The sequence below is a fragment of the Mustela nivalis genome (genome assembly GCF_964662115.1).
Source record: "Mustela nivalis genome assembly, chromosome: 16".
In the NCBI taxonomy this organism is placed as follows: Eukaryota; Metazoa; Chordata; class Mammalia; order Carnivora; family Mustelidae; genus Mustela; species Mustela nivalis.
This window is the reverse complement of record NC_139035.1, coordinates 43,586,368-43,606,447: the sequence shown is the minus strand read 5'-3', so window position 1 is coordinate 43,606,447 and position 20,080 is coordinate 43,586,368. Positions and strand designations below refer to the sequence as shown.

Sequence of the window (20,080 nt, the reverse complement as noted above, 5' to 3'; positions counted from 1 at the left end):
GTCCTTGGGCAGTTTCTTCCCTCCCTCTCGAGGAGTTCCTGGAGCACAGGCCTGCTCAAAGAGTGGTCCCTTTCCCAGCCCACAGACACGAGAGGCCCTCGGAGAGGATCAGCGCCAAGCTCTGGACCCAAACCATCCCGCTCTCATTTCTCCCAGCGCAGAGCAAAAGCTGTAGGTGATAAAACTAAATAAGGAGAGAAAAAACCAGGTGACGGGTATGGAGTCGATGTGCGGTCCCTCTGCTACTCGACAGCTGAGAGGAACAGGCTCTAGCTGTAGGACAAGGGGACTTGGGGGATGGTGGGTGGTCAGTGGAACAGGCTTTGGAGCTCCCCAACCTGGGGTTCTGCCACCAGCTGACGTGTGTGACCTTAAGCAAGTCACTTAACTGAGCTTCTCCTATCTCCTTATTTGTGTAATGGATATAAGAAACCCCTTTCTCACTAGTGCCCATGAAGATTAACAGAGGGTAGCCATCAAGTTGTCATAGAGTCCAGGATGCTCCTAGAATCAGGTGGTTGAGAGAAAAGGGCTGAAACAGACCTGCACACATCTAAAAGCCAACTCTGCCCAAATTGCTGTGCCATCTTGAGCAAGTGACTTCACCTCTCTGAACTCATTTCCTCCTCAGAAAAATAATACCCAATCTGAAGAAATGAGCCTCTCCCTAACACTCCAGACTTTATAAGATGTGTCTGTTTTACCTTCTTAGGATACCCTAAACTTGGCCTTTGGGGTACTTAGCACAGTGGTAAGAGACCTTTACATGCTTCGTTCATTTCTGCCTGGCCCAGTAGCAGGAGAACCCGCCTCCCACCCCCCACCCCCGGGCACTGTTTCGGCTCATCACAGTGGCCCCCCGAGTCTAGCACAGAAGGTGCCCAACAGTCATACACAATCAGAGTAGAATCCAGTTCAGCAAAACAGCACAAGGCAGATGTGAACACACGATCACAAGTCTTCCCCAACGTATGATGAGGTTAAGTCCCAGTAAACCCATCGTGAGTTGAAAATATCGTTAAGTCAAACCTGCTTGTACTCCACCTAACCCAGTGAACGGCGCGGGCTTTCGCCTAGCCCACCCCGAACGCGAACACTTATAGCTAGCCTACAGTTGGCAAGATCAGCTATACCAAACCTACTGTATAATAAAATGCTGAGTATCTCGTGTAGCTTACTGATACTGTACTGAACGCAGACGACAGGCCCAGAAGCACTGTGAGTGTGTCTCGTGGTTGCCCGGGAGGCCACCGTTGCGGGAGCATCGTAACCCACCAGCGCCGGAAAAGATCAAAACTCCAAGTATGGTTTCTACGGAACGCGTATGGCTTCCTAATCATCGTAGAGTCGAAAAACTGTACGTTGAAGCACCATCCGTCAGACCGTCTGGGTTACTATGCACCAGAAGCTGCTCTCTGCGGTGCAGTGCCCACCCCCGGCTCTCCTCAGCTGCCTCCTCCATCTGACGGCTTCCCGGGAGCGACTTAAACCCCCCCAGCACCAAAGCCAGTCCAATTCCCTTTGCCTCTACCTTGGGACAGGGGAGAACCACTTCTCACACCTTTTGGAGCCTACTGGAGTTTCTCCCTGAAGTCTCTTCTTTTCCAGAGACTAAAAAAACCCTCCCATTCCTTTACCCCTTCCTCAAAAAGCACACTCCATGCTTCCCTTACCCACGTGGTTTCTCAGGAGGTTTTTAGATCAGCAGCTACACCTGCCCCTCTCTCCAGAGGCCTAGAAACCCAAGGATCCCGGGCACACAGGAGCTCTGAGTTACCAGGTTCCCCCAGAGGCCCCAGAGGCCACAAGCCCACATGTGTGGTCACACTGGGGTCAGCCGCCCAGCCAGGCAGAAGTGCTCCTGGGAACCCAGTCCCCTCCCCCTCCCCAGCCTTACCTGCATTTTATAAATGGAGAGACTGAGGCACAGGGAGGACCAGTTTCAACCATCCTTCTTCAGAGCTAGCAGCAGAGCACAGGGGACTGGGGTACAGATCAGCACTCCTGCTCTGCCCACCCTTCCCTTCTAGGGCACCCACTCCCCAGGCCCCCCGCCACCTTCCCTCTTGGCCTTCTCTCTCACCTGAGTATCTGTAAGAGGTGAAGGCCTCACAGGGGGAGATGGTTCAGGCCATCCTCAACCCAAGGGGGCAGACACAGCCTTGAGTCTGTGAGCTGGTGGCAGAGAGGTCCCCCTCCCCCCAAACCCAGGGCCCAATGCTCCACAGGGCCAGCGGCTTGGAGCAAGACTCTTATAAGGCAAAGCTGACAGCAGGTGCCAGTCCTCTCTCTTTTTCTCCTCCCCTCTCCTCTCCTGGGCCCTCGGACCCCCACCCACAGGCGCACGCGCACAGGCCCCCTTCTATCCAAAACAAATCACCAGCCGCTTCCTCTCCCAATCCGCCAACGACCTGGCCCAGCTGGACTGGAATCAAAGGAGTTTTCACCCTTTAGCCCTTCCTCCTTCCATAACGACAGCCCCCTCCCCGCCAAAATATCTAGATGCAGATAAAGATGGAGATAAATTCTAGTCATCAGAGCATGACGGGTGACTCAGACCCAGGGGTACAGGAAGACAGCCTGAACACACAGGCAGACCCCCCGAGAAGGGCCATGACCACACTTCCCCACGGCGCCCACACCAAGCCTAGACTCTACTGCAGGCTCCCACTCCCCGGCTCGCTGAGTGGGTGGTGCCAAAGGGCACCGCCAGGGAGAGAGCGAGCCCACGGCAGGGGTGGGGCAGGGCCCGAGTCCCAGGGGAATGTCACTTCCTCTCAAAGCCCCCGAGAGTGGTGAGCCTCAGGCAGCCCTGAACAATAGCCCGAGGCGTGGGTGCCCAGAATGGTGCCCCCAGTGCCACATCCTGCCATTCTTCTCCCAGGCCGCACCCTGCCACCCTTCCTGGCTACGCCCGATCCTATCTCTGATGTTTACTCAGTGCTGGGAGCTGGGCCGGCTACAGGCTTGGGGAAAAGCTTTCCGGGAGGCCCCTTTCACCCTCTCCAGCCTCTGCGGGTCCCAGACGTACCCGATCCGGGGCATGCACTGGTCTGGTCTAGCCCAATTCAGGAGACGGCCATGGCCAATACCCCTCACCTGTGCTGGGCAGGCCAAGGTGGTATTCACCCAGCAGGCAGCAGATACCGACCAGTGCAAAAACTCCATGAGCTCCCGAGCGCCTGCCCTCGAGCCTGTGAGAGCCGGCAGCTTCCCCTGTAACCCCTGGCCCAGAAGCCCAGATCCGGCCTGAGTTCCACCGACTGCCAGTCTGCGCTGCACCCCAGGCCAAGGGCACAGCGGACTGAAGGAGCCAGGGAGAGACTGGAGCTGGGATGGTCCTATCCATGGCCCCATGTGGTCGTCCTAGGTCTCTGAAGCACCTGAGTCTTGTCCCAGGCCAGGAACTTCCAGGAAAAGACAAGAGGGGACAGAATGCAAGTGCTGCTGGGGCTCCCAGTGGGATGCTTGCCTGCCCCACCGTCCTGGGGAAAACAGAGAAAGTTTACCAGGTGTTTCCTGGAGTCCCTTCTCTGGGGGCCCTCCTGCCTTTAGGGCTGCGTGTTGTCTCCAGCCCACCCACAGGGATAGGGGACCCCTGCAGTGCTGTTCTTGTCTCCCAGTGACCAGGTCGAAGCCCATGTCCTGGACAGGGGAATGTGTCTGATCTTCTGCACCAGCCAGGTCCCACCCAGGGCCAGCAGACAGCAGAAATGCAGCCGAGGCGGACTGGCTTGTCAGAGGCCTCCCTTTGGGGATAACCCCGAATGTGAACCAAAGGAAGAGGGGGCCAAAAGAGCATTCAAGGGCAGAGCACTCGCTTGGCTGATGGGCACCGAGTGAGGGGGCTCACCGTGCATTTCCTCCATCCTCCCCGAGGCTGTGCGGAGGGGCACCTGAAGCCAGGCCTCCGTGATGCCCAAAGCGAGGCCTTTTCACACAGGCCAGTAGGCCATCAGTCTCCCTCTGCCCCAGACACCAGGACCCAGTCCAGTACAGACAGATATGCTGCCCTCCCCACTCACAGGATTCTAGTTGGTTTTGACTCGAGTCGTGGCCAAGAAGAATTACCCAAAGAAATCAGGGCTCCTTTGAGGACTTGGGAGAAATGACTCGACCTCTCAGAAACTTCGTTTCTTCATGTGTAAACGGAGATCCCAATACCTACTTTGATTAGAAGCCAGCAGATACTCAAGAGAACCTGGCACAGAACAGAAGCTCAGCAAAGGCAGGAGGGAGAGGCCTAAAGCAGAAAAGCATTCCCCCCGTCCCCCACCACGCTGCCTCCCTCCCTGGCCGGCCTGGCAGGTCCCAGGCTCTCGGGTCCCCAGCTCTCCAGGACACAGGACAGCGGGGGCGCCCCTCTGGCGTTGCTGGGAAGTGGACTAGCACAGCCAAAAGAAAAGAGTCTTTGTGGCCACCCGGACCTGTCTGAAGCCTGGCTCTACTGCGTACTCCTGGCTGCTAGCTGTGGGACCACGGGAGGTGTCCGTTTCTGCATCTCTGAACTGGGACATAACTATCTTACAGAATTATTCAGAGGACCCAATGTGATGTTTGTAAAAAGAAAAAAAAAGGTTTGCTACCTGAACACTCTCCATCACCCTTTGGGGAAGCCGCCCCCACCTGTGCGTAGCCAAACATGCAGAAGACCCGCCACCCGAAAGGACAGTGCAGCGTGTCACCCTCCTCCCCCTCCATCTGCCCCCTATAGGTCTCCCTCCCTTCGGCCCCATCTCACCACCCCACCAGAGCTGTCCCTAGCTACCCTGGAGTCTCTCCTGGCTGATGCCTGCCCTGAGTCAGCATCCAGGCCCCACACGGTGCAGACAAGCTGAAAGAGTCCCACATTTGCCAAGGAAACCCCATGTCCCCGCCCTTCCCCAGCCTACGACCCAGCAGCTCTGCAGCACTGAAGAGCTCCCTCATTTCCTCCGGAGCCCAGGCAGGGGAAGGGTTGTTCCCATGCACCCCTGCAGTCCCCTGCCAACCCCAGGAGGGGCACAGGGGCAAGTGGCACCAGCCGGAACACAACCGGGCTCACCCACCAGGCTGGATGGAGTCTCATCTGGGCCAGGAATTCCCCCTACCGGCGCCGGGCTGGGCTGGGCTGCGCAGCTCTCAGCTCTTGCTTGATGTTGAGTCTAAGCCACATGGACAAGAACCATGGTACATGGTGGCCTGAAGGCTTGGAGCCCCAGGCAGTCGGTTCAAACCCTAGCATCCCTCTCACTTGTGGCCAAATCAGGCCAATCACTCCACTCTCAAAGCCCACTACTTTGCTTATTAGGAGAGTGGACTAGGAGTATGTAACCCCTAGCGTGCTGGCAAGGGGTAAGGAGGGGATACGGGGACAGCAAGGCTAACCACTGCCTGAGCAGCCTCATCGGGGTCTGCAGCTGGATCTGCAGCTGGAGCCAGGGCTGGACGCACCCAGCTCCCGCGGCTCCACGGAGGCACCCAGCATACCCGAGACCTAACCTCTTCACACCTAGGATTCTCCATCTGTCAAGAGCGCCAGCAATTCCCAGCCCCCATGGCTGCTGGAGAATTAGTAAGTCACAGACAGGAGCGGCCCCCAGCAGGCTCACTCGGAAGAGCATACAACTCTTGATCTTGAGGTCATGCGTTCGAGCCCCACGATGGGTGTCGAGATGACTTAAAAAATGAAGTCTTAAAAAAAAATAAGTCGTGAATACAAAATACTCAGCAGGATACAAAATATTTCATCCTGCTCCTGGCTGAATGAATGAATGAATGAATGAGCGAGCGCCCAGGAAACCTCTGCCAGGCACAGTGCTCAGCCCAAACCAGCACAGGTCTCAAGCACACTTCTTAAAAGCATTTCAAGTATCAGCTTCCACATGGCCATAAACCCAGCGCCCCCTCTCCAAGTGGGCACCCGCACATTGCCTCCTGGGATCCCCAAGGGCTCAGGAAAGATAACTGATCCTCTTCCTTCTTCCTGCCTCAGTCACTCACTGCAGGGCAGGGAAATGGGTCCGTGATCGAGACCGACAGTTGGAGCAAGAAAGAGGATTCCGTCAACACCGGTCACCAGGAAGGCCACCGGGCAGTGTTGACAGGGAGGCAGCCGTGAACCCAGAGGCCCGCATGCAAATAACCAGCCAATCTACTTCAGCCTCAGCCTCTCCTCCCTGGGATGGGCCTCAAGCAAGGCTCCACAGAATGTACACCCCGAGAGAAGGTCTGGGGGCTTCCAGGGCAGCTCAAGCATCGAGCTCCCCAGCTCGAGCAGACAATGGAGCAATAAGGCGCCCGCAGCCCTGCAGTGGTCAGGAAGAAGGCCCGCAAGCTGGACCCCGACACACCAGCCTCACCTTTGTGCACTGGCTCAGGTCTGCAGCTTCCCCCACTGCCTCCCCTTCCCCCACTCCAGGCTTCGGGTGGGAAGCCACCTGTGCCTGGGGTAAACCTAATCACCATCATCTCCCCCAAGACAAGCTCACTCATCAGAAACCCCAATTCAGCAGCGCCTGCTCAAGCAGCATTCATTCTGCAGGCAACAAAGTGTTTCGTTCTTTTTCTCTGCAAAGGCCCTGTTTCCTCTCCCATTATCTACCCCATCGGCAGCCAAGCCTGCCACAAAGGCAAGATTTCTTCTTTCTTTTTGTTACTTTCGTGGTCCCCTTCCTTTTTCGGTGGCTGTCCTTTCTCAGCTTTGGCTCCTTTTCAAAAGGGCAGGGAAGCAAGGGGAGGTGAGGGGTAGGATAGTGAGTCTCTGGTTTCATCTAAAATTCTCATCAAATGATCCCCCACACAGCAGCCTGCATCCCAGTCTGCCTTTGGAAACTGAAGCAGAACCACCCCGACCAAAGAGTCAGAGCTGGCCAAGGGATGGGAAGAGGTGGGATTCTGGGAAGGATACTGACGTCTGGAGCTCACGATGCGAACAATAAAATAATAAGGGGGATATTCAAAATATCTGGTAAGTGACGGGCACTGACCCATTAGATGGGACTCTGGGGGCAATCAGGGGAGCTGGCAGATGCCAGCCACCATCAACCGGCTGACATGCTGGTGTAATCTGCTCGAGAGCCCCTCCGATCCTAGCTACCGCTTACTGAGCCGCTGCTGTGTGCCCGGCCCTGCTGCAGACACCTTCACTTACATGAATTCATTAAGTCTTTACAGTAACCATCTGGGGTATACCCATTTTACAGATGGAGAAACTGAGAGACAGAGGTGATCTGCACTCAGCAGTCTGGTGTCAGAAACCAGCTCTCAGACAACAGGAAGCGAGCAGACAACATGCTAAGTAAGTGTCATCTTTGGGGATGAGCCCTTCTAACTCTTCCAACACTCCTGTGAGAGAGTTACTATTATAATCTGTTTTACTGATGAGGCGACAGAGGCTTAAGGAGTTTTAAGCAACTGCCCGAGCAATGAGTCTTCTCTGCTGCTGTCCTGAGGTTTCAGGAGCCCCCGAAAGTCATCTCCTGGAGCCGGAACTGCCAGACCTCCAGTCCCAACTTCCGCTGTTTCCAAGACGGGGGCCAAGGGACGCAGGCAATTTCTAGTTCAGCTGATGGGAGAGAAGTCGAAGGCAAACCTGGGGCTGATGAAGCCCCGGTTTCACGGGTTTGCAGGCCTCCCCCCCTCCTGCCAGCTGCACCAGCGGGGCCGCCCAGTACAGCCTCCCCAAACCACTTGCAGACTAAAACAATTCAAAGCCAGCGTCCTACCAGGTATCTTCCAAGGGAACGGGTGGCAGCACTCGGGAAGTCACGGGGCCGCTCCAGCCTGAGCTCCCTTACAGTCACCGCTTCTTTGTTCGCCGGCCATCTCTCCCGGCCACCTATCCCCACGCCTCCACACCTGCTCCCTTCGCTTCCCATTCATGCCTGACTCCGCGGCATGGAGCAGAACTGTGTGCTCCGCGGTCCCGCAACACATCCGCCGAGTGAGTGGCTGCATTCATTATTATTACTTTCTTATCATGTTTCCCTGAATGTAAAAGTAATGTGTGCTCATTGTAGGACATCCGCAAAACTGAGGATAACACAGAAAAATGTGAAAGCCACCCGTTTCCCATCAACCCGGAGGTGGCCACTGATGAGAATTCCGCAGATTTCCATCAAATCTTTTTTCTATGCATAGTTTTCTTTTCCCCCATTGAGCTCATAAGCAAGTTTTATACTACTCTCACCCCCTACTTAATAGTCTATCCGAGGGAGTTTTCATGTTCCTAAACATCAGAAATTATTGGAAACGCTTTACAAGGTCAGCTGTAATGTCTGCACATCCCCTCCGTGACGGCACCATCATCTTTGCGCTCAGTGCACAGGATTGAAATGGTCCAGTTCTTGAGGAGTTTCTTTTTGCTGTTGTTGTTGTTTTGTTTTGGTTTTTTGGGTTTTTTTTAAGATTTTATTTATTTATTTGACAGACAAGTAGGCAGAGAGGCAATTGAGGAGTTATTACTGAAACCTCTTCACCCTCAAGGTCATGCACCCTCCAGACACCTCCGGTGGGTCACAGCCATTCCATTCCTGTGACAGATGAGAAGGTAAGAACCCTGACAACCCGTGAAAAGAGCAAAGCACAAGGGCTTCACCTGCCTCCTCTTCACCGGCCGAGGACAGAGTAGCAAAGGAAGTACAAGATAGAGGGTGGAGGCCAAATGGGGCCCCGGAAGCTTGGGTCCAGAGTCTGACTGCTCCCGCTACGGATAGGGCCTGTCTCTGCATTTCTCAGGGCCTTGACTTTCCATAAAAAGATGGGAGAACTACAATGAGATAACACTTCGCACCTGCCATGATGAATTTTTTTATTTTTTTTAAGATTTTATCTATTTATATGACAGAGAGAGAGAAAGCACACAAGCAGGGGGAGCAGCAGAGGGAGAAGTGCTCCCTGCTGAGCAGAGAGCCAGATGTGGAACCCGATCCCAGGACCCTAGGACCATGACCTGAGCCCAAGGCAGATGCTTAACCAACTGAGCCACCCATGTGCCCTGATTTTTTTCCCCCCAGTTGTTTCCTTTTTTTTTTCTTTTTTTGTTTTTGTTTTTTTAAAGAAGTATTGGCAGGGATGTGGGCAATCGGTGATAGGGGAGAAACACCGTGAGTAACAATATAGCAGCCCCACCCAGAATTAAACATACAATAACCTTATCAGGGACGCCTGGGTGGCTCAGTAGGTTAAGCGGCTGCCTTCGGCTCAGGTCATGATCCCGGTGTCCTGGGATCGAGTCCCGCATTGGGCTCCTTGCTCGGCAGGGAGGGAGCCTGCTTCTCCCTCTGCCTCTAGCCTGCCACTCTGTCTGCCTGTGCTTGCGCTCTGTATCTCTCTCTCTAACAAATAAATAAAATCTTAAAAAAAAAAAAAAAAACACAATAACCTTATCACCCAGCTATTCCACTTCTGGAATATACTGAAAGGAACTTGAAAGCAGGGTCTCGAAGGACTATTAGACACCCACGCCCATAAGCGTTATTCACAACAGCTCAAAGGTGGGAATCACCCAAATGTCTGCGGAAGGACCAACGGATAAAGAGTGGGATGTGTGTGGATAGAATATGTATTTCACGTATTATGTATACAGATGTAGAACTGTTATCAGCCTTAAAAGGAAGCAAATTCTGACACACGCTGTACCGTGGATAAACCTGGAAAACATGATGCTAAGGCAAGTAAGTCTGACAGAAAAGGACTAGGAATTGATTCTGCTTATAGGAGGTACGTGGAAAGTCAAATTCATAGACACAGAAAGTAGAATAGAGGTTACCAGGGGCAGGGAGAAGGGGACTGGGGAGCTGTTGTCGAACGGGGACAGAATTTCCGTTTGGGATGATACAAAATTCTGGAGAGGGATGGTGGGAAGGCCATACAACGTGAACATACCCACTGCCCCGAAACCATCCAATTAGAAATGGTTAAAATGATAAATGTTGTATTCCATCTTTTACCACACACACGCGCGCGCGCGCGCGCACACACACACAGAAGATGGAGAAGATGAAGCTGCTAATAATTTGCACTTTCCTGGCACCTTTATTTGCGCAGAGGGGCAGAGGAAGAGCATAAACACAGCCTCAGAGACTGGGGACGAATGTCAGACTGGGCGTCGGGGAGCGGCGGGCTGGAGACCGGCTGCCTTTGGAGAACCCCATACTCACAAAGCCGTAATTAACAACACTAATTGAAGTGTCTAGAAAAGGCCAGAGCCAGACAGTGCCAGACCTGCCCCGCCGGCAAGAAGGCCTTCCCCTCTACGCCTCCCTCGCCTCCAGACCAACCAAAGGCTTCTCTCCCTGCCAGGCAGACACAGGTGGATGAAGGACCCCTCAGCAAGGAGGGAAAGGGAACTGGGGGCAAGGAAGGAGGAAAGTGGAAAGAGATTAGGCTTCCTTCGAGTCGGGTCCTTGGCCTTCCCGGAAACCCTTTCCTCCAGTGTTCTTCTCAGGGTGGCCGTTTCAAGAAAAGCACTGGGCCGACACCTGGTTTCCCAAACAGATCTGCCCCGACCTGCCGTCCATACCTGGGCACCTCATTCTACTGCTCCGGGCCTCTCTCAACAGCCATGTGGAGAGGACACGGTGACAGTGGTCCAAATAGAAGCTCTACACCAGAAGGTCTGAGCTACAGGGGACTGGGGCACGGACGGGACAGCCGGACCTGGGAGAGGAGGGAAATGAGCGGGGACTCCGTGGATGCGGGCCACGCTGTCCTTTCCTCCTTGATGAGGGACAGACGGGGACCGAAGTCCCAACCAGCGCCAAGATGGATTTGCTATTTCCATTTCCTGTTACTGGTGCCTTTCCCGGTAAAAATAGATCTGAGTTCCCACTTCATCAAGAACACATCCCAGGGTCCCAGCGTCTCCCAGAGCTGCCTGTGCTCTGTGGCCATACGGACAGCAGCCCACCACAAGGGACCCTTGGGGACTTCCTATGGAAACCACCAAAAGGCCGCCCGGCATCTTTGTCCAAGAGAGGAAGAGAGATGAGCTTTCCCCTCCCTGCCCTGGCCTCCTCAGTCCCTCCCTCGGCCCCCATTGGACTATCAGAGCCACTGTTTCCCATCCCCCACAGCCCGCTGCCCTGACCCAGGAGGTGGGGGTCAATGATGGGGTCACTGGAGGCCCCCAGCTCAAAACCAGCTCTAGCGCTTAGGAAGAATTTAACCCTCTCCTTCCCAGCTCATGACTACCCAGCCCTGGGCTGATCTACCTGCAGGGAGGGGAAACATAACTGCAGAGGGGGTCAGACAGGCCCAGGTGAGAATTCTGAGTGCACACGGGAACGGAACTGGACTTGGCGGCCGACGGTCTTGAGTTGGAGCCCCAGCTCGGACGCAAACTCAGGATGCAGTCCTGGGCAAGTCCTCCTTCTCTGAGCCTCAGTTTTCCTTTCTGTAAACCGGGAGTCAAAATACACACCCCCGGACTGCGAGGAACCGCAGCACAGTGACTTTCTGAAACTGTCAAAGCGCTTCATACTCCGGGGTGTTTATATTATAAAGCCCCACGCAAGAGAAAGGGATCCGGAAGCTTTTCCTTCACCGTGGGGCCCGGACACACCACCCAACTCCCCACGGTCTCAGTTCTTCCATTCGCACATGGAGTGAATTATTACTTCTTCTTCCAGAGACAAAATTAATGGGGGAGGGCTCCAAGGTCTTTCACGCCATGGAAATACTAGAGCTGCTAAGCCCCTGGTTTCCACTCACCAGCGGCTGCCCGGATCAGCAAAAAGATAACCACAGAGTGACCACAAGGAGCTCAGCACTTCACAGATCTTTTCGGCAGCAACAGGACCCACTTGATAGGTGAGGCAGCTGAAGAACCCTGTTTAAGATCTGCTTGGCTCCCGGTCCAAAACCATCGCACGAGGAACCTACGGGCCAGCTGAGCCCAGTGAACCCTCTGCAGCAGGAGGACTGGGGGCCGAGAAGACAGCCTTCACTTTGGGCCAGGGCCTTGCAGGCAGCTCCTGAACGGCCCCGAGTCCAAAGGTTGGTTGACGGTTGCTTATTACTGTGAATCATTACAACTCACCAGCAGTTGGTTTTTGGGAACGTGCTGGTTTCGTGCCTCGAGGGAATCCCAACTACATGTGAATTTCACGGGTTCAAAAAAATCCATCCTCCTTGGGGTAGAACTGTCCCCCCTGCTTAGTGACCAGTCTAAGGGAGGGCACTGGGCCAAGGACAAAGAGCCGTGGGCTCTGAGCAGGGTGGTCACTTCTGTTCCGCCCAGCAACGCCGCACCTACACTAGCAGGTGATAGACCGTTCATTCCCTTCCCTGGGCTACTCCTCTGCACCAGCCTGGTGGGGTTCACGCCCCTCCCCTGCTCCAAACTTCTGGAACACCCACCGCAGCAGTTCTCACCCTTGCTTCTTGGACTGAACGCCTCCCAGGAGTAACAGGATAATCACGGTGATGAGAAGAGCCAAACCCCGGGGTAAGATTTCCACGCGCACTGGCCACCTCATCAGTCCTGCGGAGGGGGAGCCCTCCCCCTTTCCCAGATCCCAGAGGCCATGCTCAAGACTCAGGAGAGGGCTGTCCGCACATCCAAGCAGGCCAGGTGAGCCGTGCCTCTCCCACCCCAGCACGAGCCCCAGAAAGCACCACCACAAGGTCCACCATCCTCGGTCCAGCTCCCACTTCCTGGAGCCTTCCACACTCCCTGCCCTGTACCAAGGCCTGTGACAGCTACATCACTTGATTTAACCCTTTTAACCTAGTGAAGTAGGCATTTTATGCTCTTCCTGCTTTCTGGGCGAGAAAACATGGCTCTGAGAAAGTTCTAGTATTCACCGGAAATCACGCGGCTCAGAAGAATCAGAGTCAGCACTCCAATCTGCGTCTATGTGCCACTACCTGCACCCTTCTAACCCAAGGCTGTGGAGGCAGAAATGGGTCCATCAGTCCTGACGCTGTGGCCAACTCAGCGGAGAAGTATTATTCCCGCAGTGTCGTTCTGGCTCCTGGGGTTCCCTGCCTCACGGAGTCGCTCTGGTTCCTAGGGTTCCCTGCCTCACCTCCCCAGACGGAGTTTAGCTTCCCCGGGACAGGGTCTGGTCTCCTCTTCCCCCGCATCCCCCTACTTCATCCAATCTGTTCACTCTTATCGATTCCCTGAGGATCACATCTGTTCAAAAATGTATCAGACCACTGCTTTTTAAAAAAGATCTCTAGAGATTAATAATTCTCAATCCTGGGGCGCCTAGGGGGCTCAGTCAGTTAAGTGTCCGCCTTTGGCTCAGGTGGTAAATCCTGGAGTCCTGGGATCAAGTCCCATGTGGGCTCCCTGCTCAGCGGGCAGTCTGCTTCTCCCTCTCCCTCTGCTCCTCCCCCTGCACACTCTCTCTCTCTCTCTCTCTCTCCCCCAAATAAATAAATAAAATCTTTTAAAAAAGTAATTCTCGATCCTGAACAATGCAAATTTGCCCATTTCTCAAGAAATGCACATGCTGGCTTTCCCAGCAACGTTGGCTACACTTATTTACTTGGACCCTGGCAGGGCCAAAGCTGAGGGCCACAGCATGGGTCTGGACAGCCAGCGAAAAGGAATACCCCTCCCCCCTCACCTGCCCCCACCCAGGGCCACCAGCCTCAGCCCCACACCCTGGGAGCCCACTAGGCCTGGCAGGGAAATGGAAAGTTGTCTCAATTACCAGATGGTTCAGCATGATTTGAGGCAGCAAAAATGTCCTTGAATGGAAAGCAAAAGAACAGGGTTCTGTTGGAATTTTTCACAGAACAATGGGAGAGAAGTTTCAGTCTGAATGAATGAGCTAGCCATTCTCAAAGTTGTCTGAAACATTCTCTGGTTCCTCACTGTCAACAAAGTCCTAGCTCCCTGACCTGCTCTGACCTTGGACCTCGGTGGGCTTTGCCTAACTGTGATCTAAGCTGATGCCCCTGCCTTTCCACGCCAGAAGGCTCAGGGCGGGAAGCTCTGGCCACGTTGCTCCTTACAGTCCCCAGCACTGAGGTGCCCGACAAACGGTCGTCTCAGCAGGACATGGGGTGGCCAATGAACCCCAAGTCCGGTGCTGGGCCCAGAGTCTGTGCTCCAGACTCACTGCCCAAACTTCCCGCACAAAATTCAAACTTGTCGTTTACCCTTTCAGGAACCCCTAAAAAGAGCCTGGAGCTAGCTGGGGAGGAGGGCTACCGAGTCAGAGAACAGACGACAAGTCACCCGTCCCGGGAATGAGCCGCCTGGTCGTCAGCTGTGCGAGGAAAATAGTAAGATAATCGTCCAGACCTCACAGCTGGAAAGCAGGCCTGTTCTCTCACCGCCCCATGAGCACCATCTTGACCCTGGCTCTTTCTAGAGTCCCACGGAAGCTTCTCGCCTTCCAGAAAATCTGCCCTTCAGCAACCGTCCAGTGGTACCAACTGAGCACCTGGCTGGGAGGCAAGGAACTCGCCTGTGTGGTTCGCTCGCTCTCCCCAAAGCAGCCTGGGCCCCTCCCGGCCATGAGGCAGAGGCCAGAGGCGGGAACCCAGCCGTCCCTGAACCTGAGAAGCTCCCTGCCCACCCCCAGGACCTCTGGGGGACAATGACCCTTTGAAGAATGGCCAATGCAGCTCCATTCTTATAAAAGCCCAACAGCTGCAAAGGAGAATGAGGGGAGGCCGATGGAAGAAGGAGACCAACTTACGTGCATGTGGGGAGGAAGGGGACTTGCTTCCAGGAATGGGGACCAGTGTTGAGTCCAGGGGGGCGTGGAGGCCAGCCTGGGGGAGAAGGCGCCGCCGGTGCTGCTCCTGCCCTCCGCATCGTCTTCCGGGACCCCCTGCGGCACAAAGCCCAGGCACCCACAGAGCTCTATCTACGGCCCGATCTCGTGGCCACCAAGCTCAATTCCATCAGCTCAGCACTTCTGCAGAAAGGGGGTTGTTCTGCTTACGCACCTCTTTCCACAGGTCATCATGCCCACTCCCCCTCTTCCGGGGTCCTCTCTCCTCCTGTTTTCCTTTTGGGGCCTGTGTCGTCTCAAACACCTCTTGAGAAACTCAACTGTGGCTCTGTCCTGAGCATCACAGCTCACAGCCCTGACCCTGCGTCCCAGAGAAATCTGGAGCCCGAGGCCCAGTGAGCATGCGCGCGGGAGGCGAGCCCACCCGCCCCGCTTCCAAGAGCCATGTGGGCCCCGTGGGGCTGCCATGCCGTCCGGAAGGGCTTCTCCCCACGCAGGACTGGGCTCAAGTTGGCCCCATGCTGAAGCCACCCCCCAGCACAGGCCAGGACGCCACACAGTCAGCCATAAATTGTTGACCTGCCCCTCTTTCCTGTCCGGCCTCGCGCCGTGGCCCTGAAGACTCTCCCCCCGACGCCGGAGAACAGAATGTGCTTGGCTGGAGACCTGGGTGTCATAAATTGCTAATAACAGATTCTCAATCTGAAAAACAAAATCACAGAAGGCCTGGCCCTTCCTTTCTGCTCCTCTCATCCTCCTGCAAGGCCAAGAAGAGAAAGAAACGCCTTCTCTCGCCACAGAGTGGGAATCAATTCTTCCCCTCCCCGGGACCCCCAGGGGGATCAGTCTCCTCATCTGCCTCGCCCTTCTGGGGTACAAAAGCCAGGCCTGAAGGAGCCTGTTCTGGGAATGCCTGTTTCCCAACGTCCACTTTTGTCTCTAACTTTTATCCTTCGATTAGCTGAGCACCTGCTAAGTGGTAAGCACTGTGACCAGGTAGGAAGGTACCCTATCCGCAGATGAGGGGTGATGCTGGGGCATCTGGGCTGTGCTACAAGCAGTGGTGTTGAGAGTGGCCCAGCCCTCTGGGCTCACCCCAGGGAGACCCCCAGCCAGACCAGGAAGGCTGACTCTGTTCCCATTCTCCTCTGCCTGAGAGCCGTCTGGGGGGACATGGGACAGGGCTGGGGAGGCGAAGACAACAACAAAAGCCAGAAGCTGCCATCTTTGGAAAGAACAGTAGTAGAAGACAAATCTGAATGTTCCCAGGGAGAGATTATAAACTTGTGGTCAGGGCAGAGGTTACATGCAAACCGCATGTAAATACGTACATGGTCCCTGGACAGACCCACGTGTCTGCTGCTCTTTCGGCCTCTGCTCTGACCCAGGCAGTCTCCAGGTTACCTGATCACCTCGCCAAGGGCATCTCAGACCTTTGTCCCCAATCCCATCTCCCCGGCACCTTCCTCTGCACCGCCTTCGCTCCTAGCCTCCCCTCACCTGAGCAGCAGCAGGAGTGCTGAGGAGGCGACAAGGCGGGGGCGGAATGCCCCACAGCCCAAGTGGCAGGTGAGGGAGGCCAGGTGGAGCCTGATAGCCTCTGCCAAGGCTGACATCCTTCCAGATCTGGTCTTGGGATGGGTTCCCTGTGACGTCAGGAGACACCATCGGCTCCAGACATTGATCGATGCCTCCCCTCCCGTTCCTCAAAACCAGTGCCAGGAGGCCAGGAGGCTCCACGGCAAGATCCCAGAGTGGGTTTCCACTTGAGTCTGTACCGGGTCCGACATGCCACACAGACCAGCCTTGTCCCCACAGCCCACATCCAGAGTGGGGCTAGGATACCCCACCACTTGGATGAGTCCCCGTCCCTAAAGTTCAGATTCCTCATCCACAAAAAAGGTTCCTCAGGCACCCGAAGGTAAGCCACCCGCAAAGAGACACAGAGGGCGGGCTGGGACACAGCGTCTGACTCCACATGTGGATTCTGAAACCTCACCACAGGATCCCAGGGTGGCTGTCATTGTCCTCATCTGACTCTTCCTCACCTTCTCCCAGGAGGGGTCAACACACGCCTTCCCAAGTTGCAGACAGGAGAAGTGAGGTTCTGAGATGAAGTGACAGGCCCGAGGGCACAAGGGCAGGAGCAAGGAGAGCCTTGCTGCCTGCCCACCCACCCTCAAACCTCAAACATCGGCGTGGGCGTCGGAGGGAGAAGTGAGTGGGGCCTCGGAGGGCTTGTCCCCGACAGAAAGGCAGGACAAGGGCCCCACTGCCTGATCCGCGGGGAGCCACAGCCCCTGTGCAGCTGGGTAACCCCTCCAGCCCAGCAGGCCTGGATGGGGCCCCGGGAAGCCTACCCCAAGCGCTTGGGGTCCTAGGCCTTTGGGCCTGACTGATCTGCCCGGGAAAGAGGCAGCCAGGCCATGTCCAACTTGACAATCATAAAAGGAAGATGACAGACTGACATTTCCACATGACAGATACAGAAACCAAAGTCCAAAAAAGCTTATGACCTGGGCAAGACAGAGAGTGATCCTAACCGTTCCCTTTACTATGCAACTGATGGGCCTCAGCACGTGGCACACCTTTTTCTGGAATCCTCACAACAGGTAACCAACCATAGGGGACACACCATTACCCCATTTTACAGATAAGAAGAATGCAGCTCTAAGAAATTGGGCAAACGGCCTGATATCGAGACTCAAAATCCCAAAACTTCAATTCTAGACCCTTCTGACTATACGACTCCCTGGTACTTTCACTGAACACTATCCTGCTTCCAAACTGAAGAATGTTCTAGAGTGAGACTGAAGTTATTCATGACATATTGGTATGGGGAGGAGGAGGAAGGAGGAGATAAAGTGATGACCAGAACTGGCACCTGATCCTGCAACAAGCTGGGAATGGATGAGCCCAAACTCCTTTGCCTGCCATGTAGGCCACACTCTGCCTGGCCCAGGCCACTCCCTCCCCACCAGCTGCCATCCCCACACACCTATAATGCAGGCCCAGACATGCGCTTTCATACCGCTGGGCTCTCCGGCTAGAAGGTCCTTCCTACATTCTTGACCAGAGAACTCCTACACCTCCCTCTAAGCCCCACTCCAATATTGCCCTTTCTCTAAAACTTACTCCCTGATCATCCTAGAAGAGTCAACTGCTCCTCCGGGGAATGTCAGTTTTTGGACATCCCTGGTCTCTGATCCTTGATTGGACTCCCAATTCCTCAGCCTTGGGCTGGGACAGGGACAGTAATAGCCTTTCTAAAACAGCCCTCCCTAGACAACCCTAGCCCTCCCTAGAACACACTAGGCATCTCTTCACACACCTGATGATCACATAGTCCCACCAGGCAGCAACTCTTATCACCCTCACCACACAGATCAGGACTGAGCCTCAGACAGGCTAAGTTACCTGCCCCAGACCACACAAGCAGTCTGGCTCCAGGGTCTGCCTGCCCGTGCTGGTCCTGTAGGACTCCTCCCTGCCTCCCCATCCCTAGTGCAGTGCCTGGTATTGTGGTATGTGCTCAGTAAAGGTTTATTTCATCAAAAGGTGTGCAGGGAGGAGGGTTCCCACCCTCCTTCCAGCCCCAAAACCCACCTGGAATTCTTTTTTAAGGGGGGGGAAGCCTCTGCCTTCAGCTCAGGTCCAATCCTGGGGTCCTGGGATCAAGCCCTGCATCGGGCTCTCTGCTTGGCGGGGAGCCTGCTTCCCTCTCTCTCTCTATCTGCCTCTCTGCCTACTTGTGATCTCTCTCTGTGTCAAATAAAATAAAATGTTAAAAAAAGAGAGGGAGAAAGAGAGGGAACTCGAGCACGGAAGGTGGGGAGGGAGGGAGAGAGGGCGAGAGAGAATCCCAACAGGCTCCCTGCCCAGTGTAGAGCCCAACGTGGGGCTCGATCCTACAACCCTGAGATCATGAGCTACACCAAAATCCAGAGTCGGGTGCCCAACAGACTGAGCTGCCCAGGAGCCCCCCACCTCGCCCAGAATTCTTGGGTCCAGGTCTCCCTATTTCCAGCCCCACCTTCCATCACTCTAACATTCAGCGCTTCTTTCTTCCAGAAACCTCCAGGTGCTTTTCCTGTTTCGCATCCATTTCCTGAGTGCCTCAGCAGGGGCGAGGCGTCTTGCTGTCTTTCCAGTGGGAAACTGAGACCCACAGAGGCCTCCTGGCCAGGGGATCTGTTCAGAGGCAGGTCTCTTGCCTACGGGGCTGGTGCCTTGTGTGGACTGGTTTTACCTCTGCCTCAAGCAAGAAAAAACAAGCACCAAGTTGCAAGGGTGGCGGGGGAGGGAAGGGTTTGGAGGTCAGCACCTGCCCTTCCCTGCGTGCCAGCACCCCCCCACACCCCCGCTGACCTGGCCACTTGGTCTCTGGCTGGGCCTGAGAGGCGAGGAGGGGGGGCTGTTCCCCTGGGGCTAGAGAGGAGGAGACAAGGGGCCCTTTGTGTCTGCAGAGCTCCTGAGACACCTGTTCTCCCTCCTGCCTGCCTGTGGCCTCCCTCCCTCCTGGCCAGCCTGTGTGCGGCCTTGTTTATCCTACGGGCCTGGCAGCCAGGCCCAGCCCGCTCCCAGCGTGGGGCTCCGGCAGCCCCTGCCAGCACCTGCCCGGTCCTGGCAGCCCCGGGGGCTGCGGGCCAAGCACAATCCCCCTGCTGTTGACACAGTTGTTGATTTTCAGGAGGGCAGGGAAGGCCGGGAGAGGAGGGGAGAAGCAGCAAAGGCATTTAACGCCGGCCTGGCTAATTTGCAGTTGGTCCTAGCAATCCTGTCTCCAGCTGCCTGGGAGAGGCTTGGGCCTCCAACCCCGGGGCTGCCTGGACCACACACCACAGTGTGTCAGAGTCCCACTCGACCCCGCAGGACCACACCGCAGGCAGCTCTGCACTCCCTCCATGCGCGTCAGCATACCCCCACACTGGCACACTCGACTCAAAGCTGGGCAAGGCCTTTGGGTGCCAGAGCCCCCAGCCCCTCTGTCTTCAAGGGCCTACCACTCCCCCTGCCTCCAAAGTCATGAGGCCCCCTCAGTCCTTGGCGAGGGGCAGGACTGTCTGACAAGCCTTTGGAGACCCAGGGAGGGCCCCAGGAAGACGTAACGGAATCTGCCCTTATAACTCTCTGACTTGTTCTCGAGGAACATCTCCTCCTCACCCTCTGGATCTTTAGGTTTACTCTTACAGGGAGCCCTCCCTAACTGCCCAACTCTGGATGCAGTATCCTCCTTGGTCTTCTCAAAGCAATACACACTACACCAGGCACCTCCCCATCTCCACTTCCGTCAGGATGGACTGATGACTTACTTCCCTTCACCTTTCTCACTGCTGTGTTGCGGGGTTGGGCTGGTCTCAGCCCCCACGTTAGCAGAGCGCACTTAGCAGGGCCCA

At 55.4% G+C, this 20,080-nt stretch overlaps 1 protein-coding gene across 5 annotated transcripts in view; it reads right to left on the bottom strand.

Moving 5' to 3' along the window:
* The window catches only part of SOX13 (SRY-box transcription factor 13), a 44,745-nt gene that overhangs the window by 15,051 nt on the left and 9,614 nt on the right, over positions 1–20,080 (bottom strand). Inside the window, exons 2-3 of one of the 5 annotated variants that reach the window (XM_082702089.1) lie at positions 14,899–15,386; positions 14,646–14,780 (exon numbers count right to left, since the gene is read on the bottom strand). The exons of 3 other annotated variants lie outside the window; for them this stretch is intronic. In XM_082702089.1, the coding sequence (XP_082558215.1) occupies positions 14,646–14,780; positions 14,899–15,152 (389 nt within the window). In that variant the 5' untranslated portion in view covers positions 15,153–15,386. Of the gene's footprint in view, positions 1–14,645; positions 14,781–14,898; positions 15,387–20,080 lie in introns of those variants that run through there. One more of the 5 variants, XM_082702088.1, reaches the window with a different exon arrangement.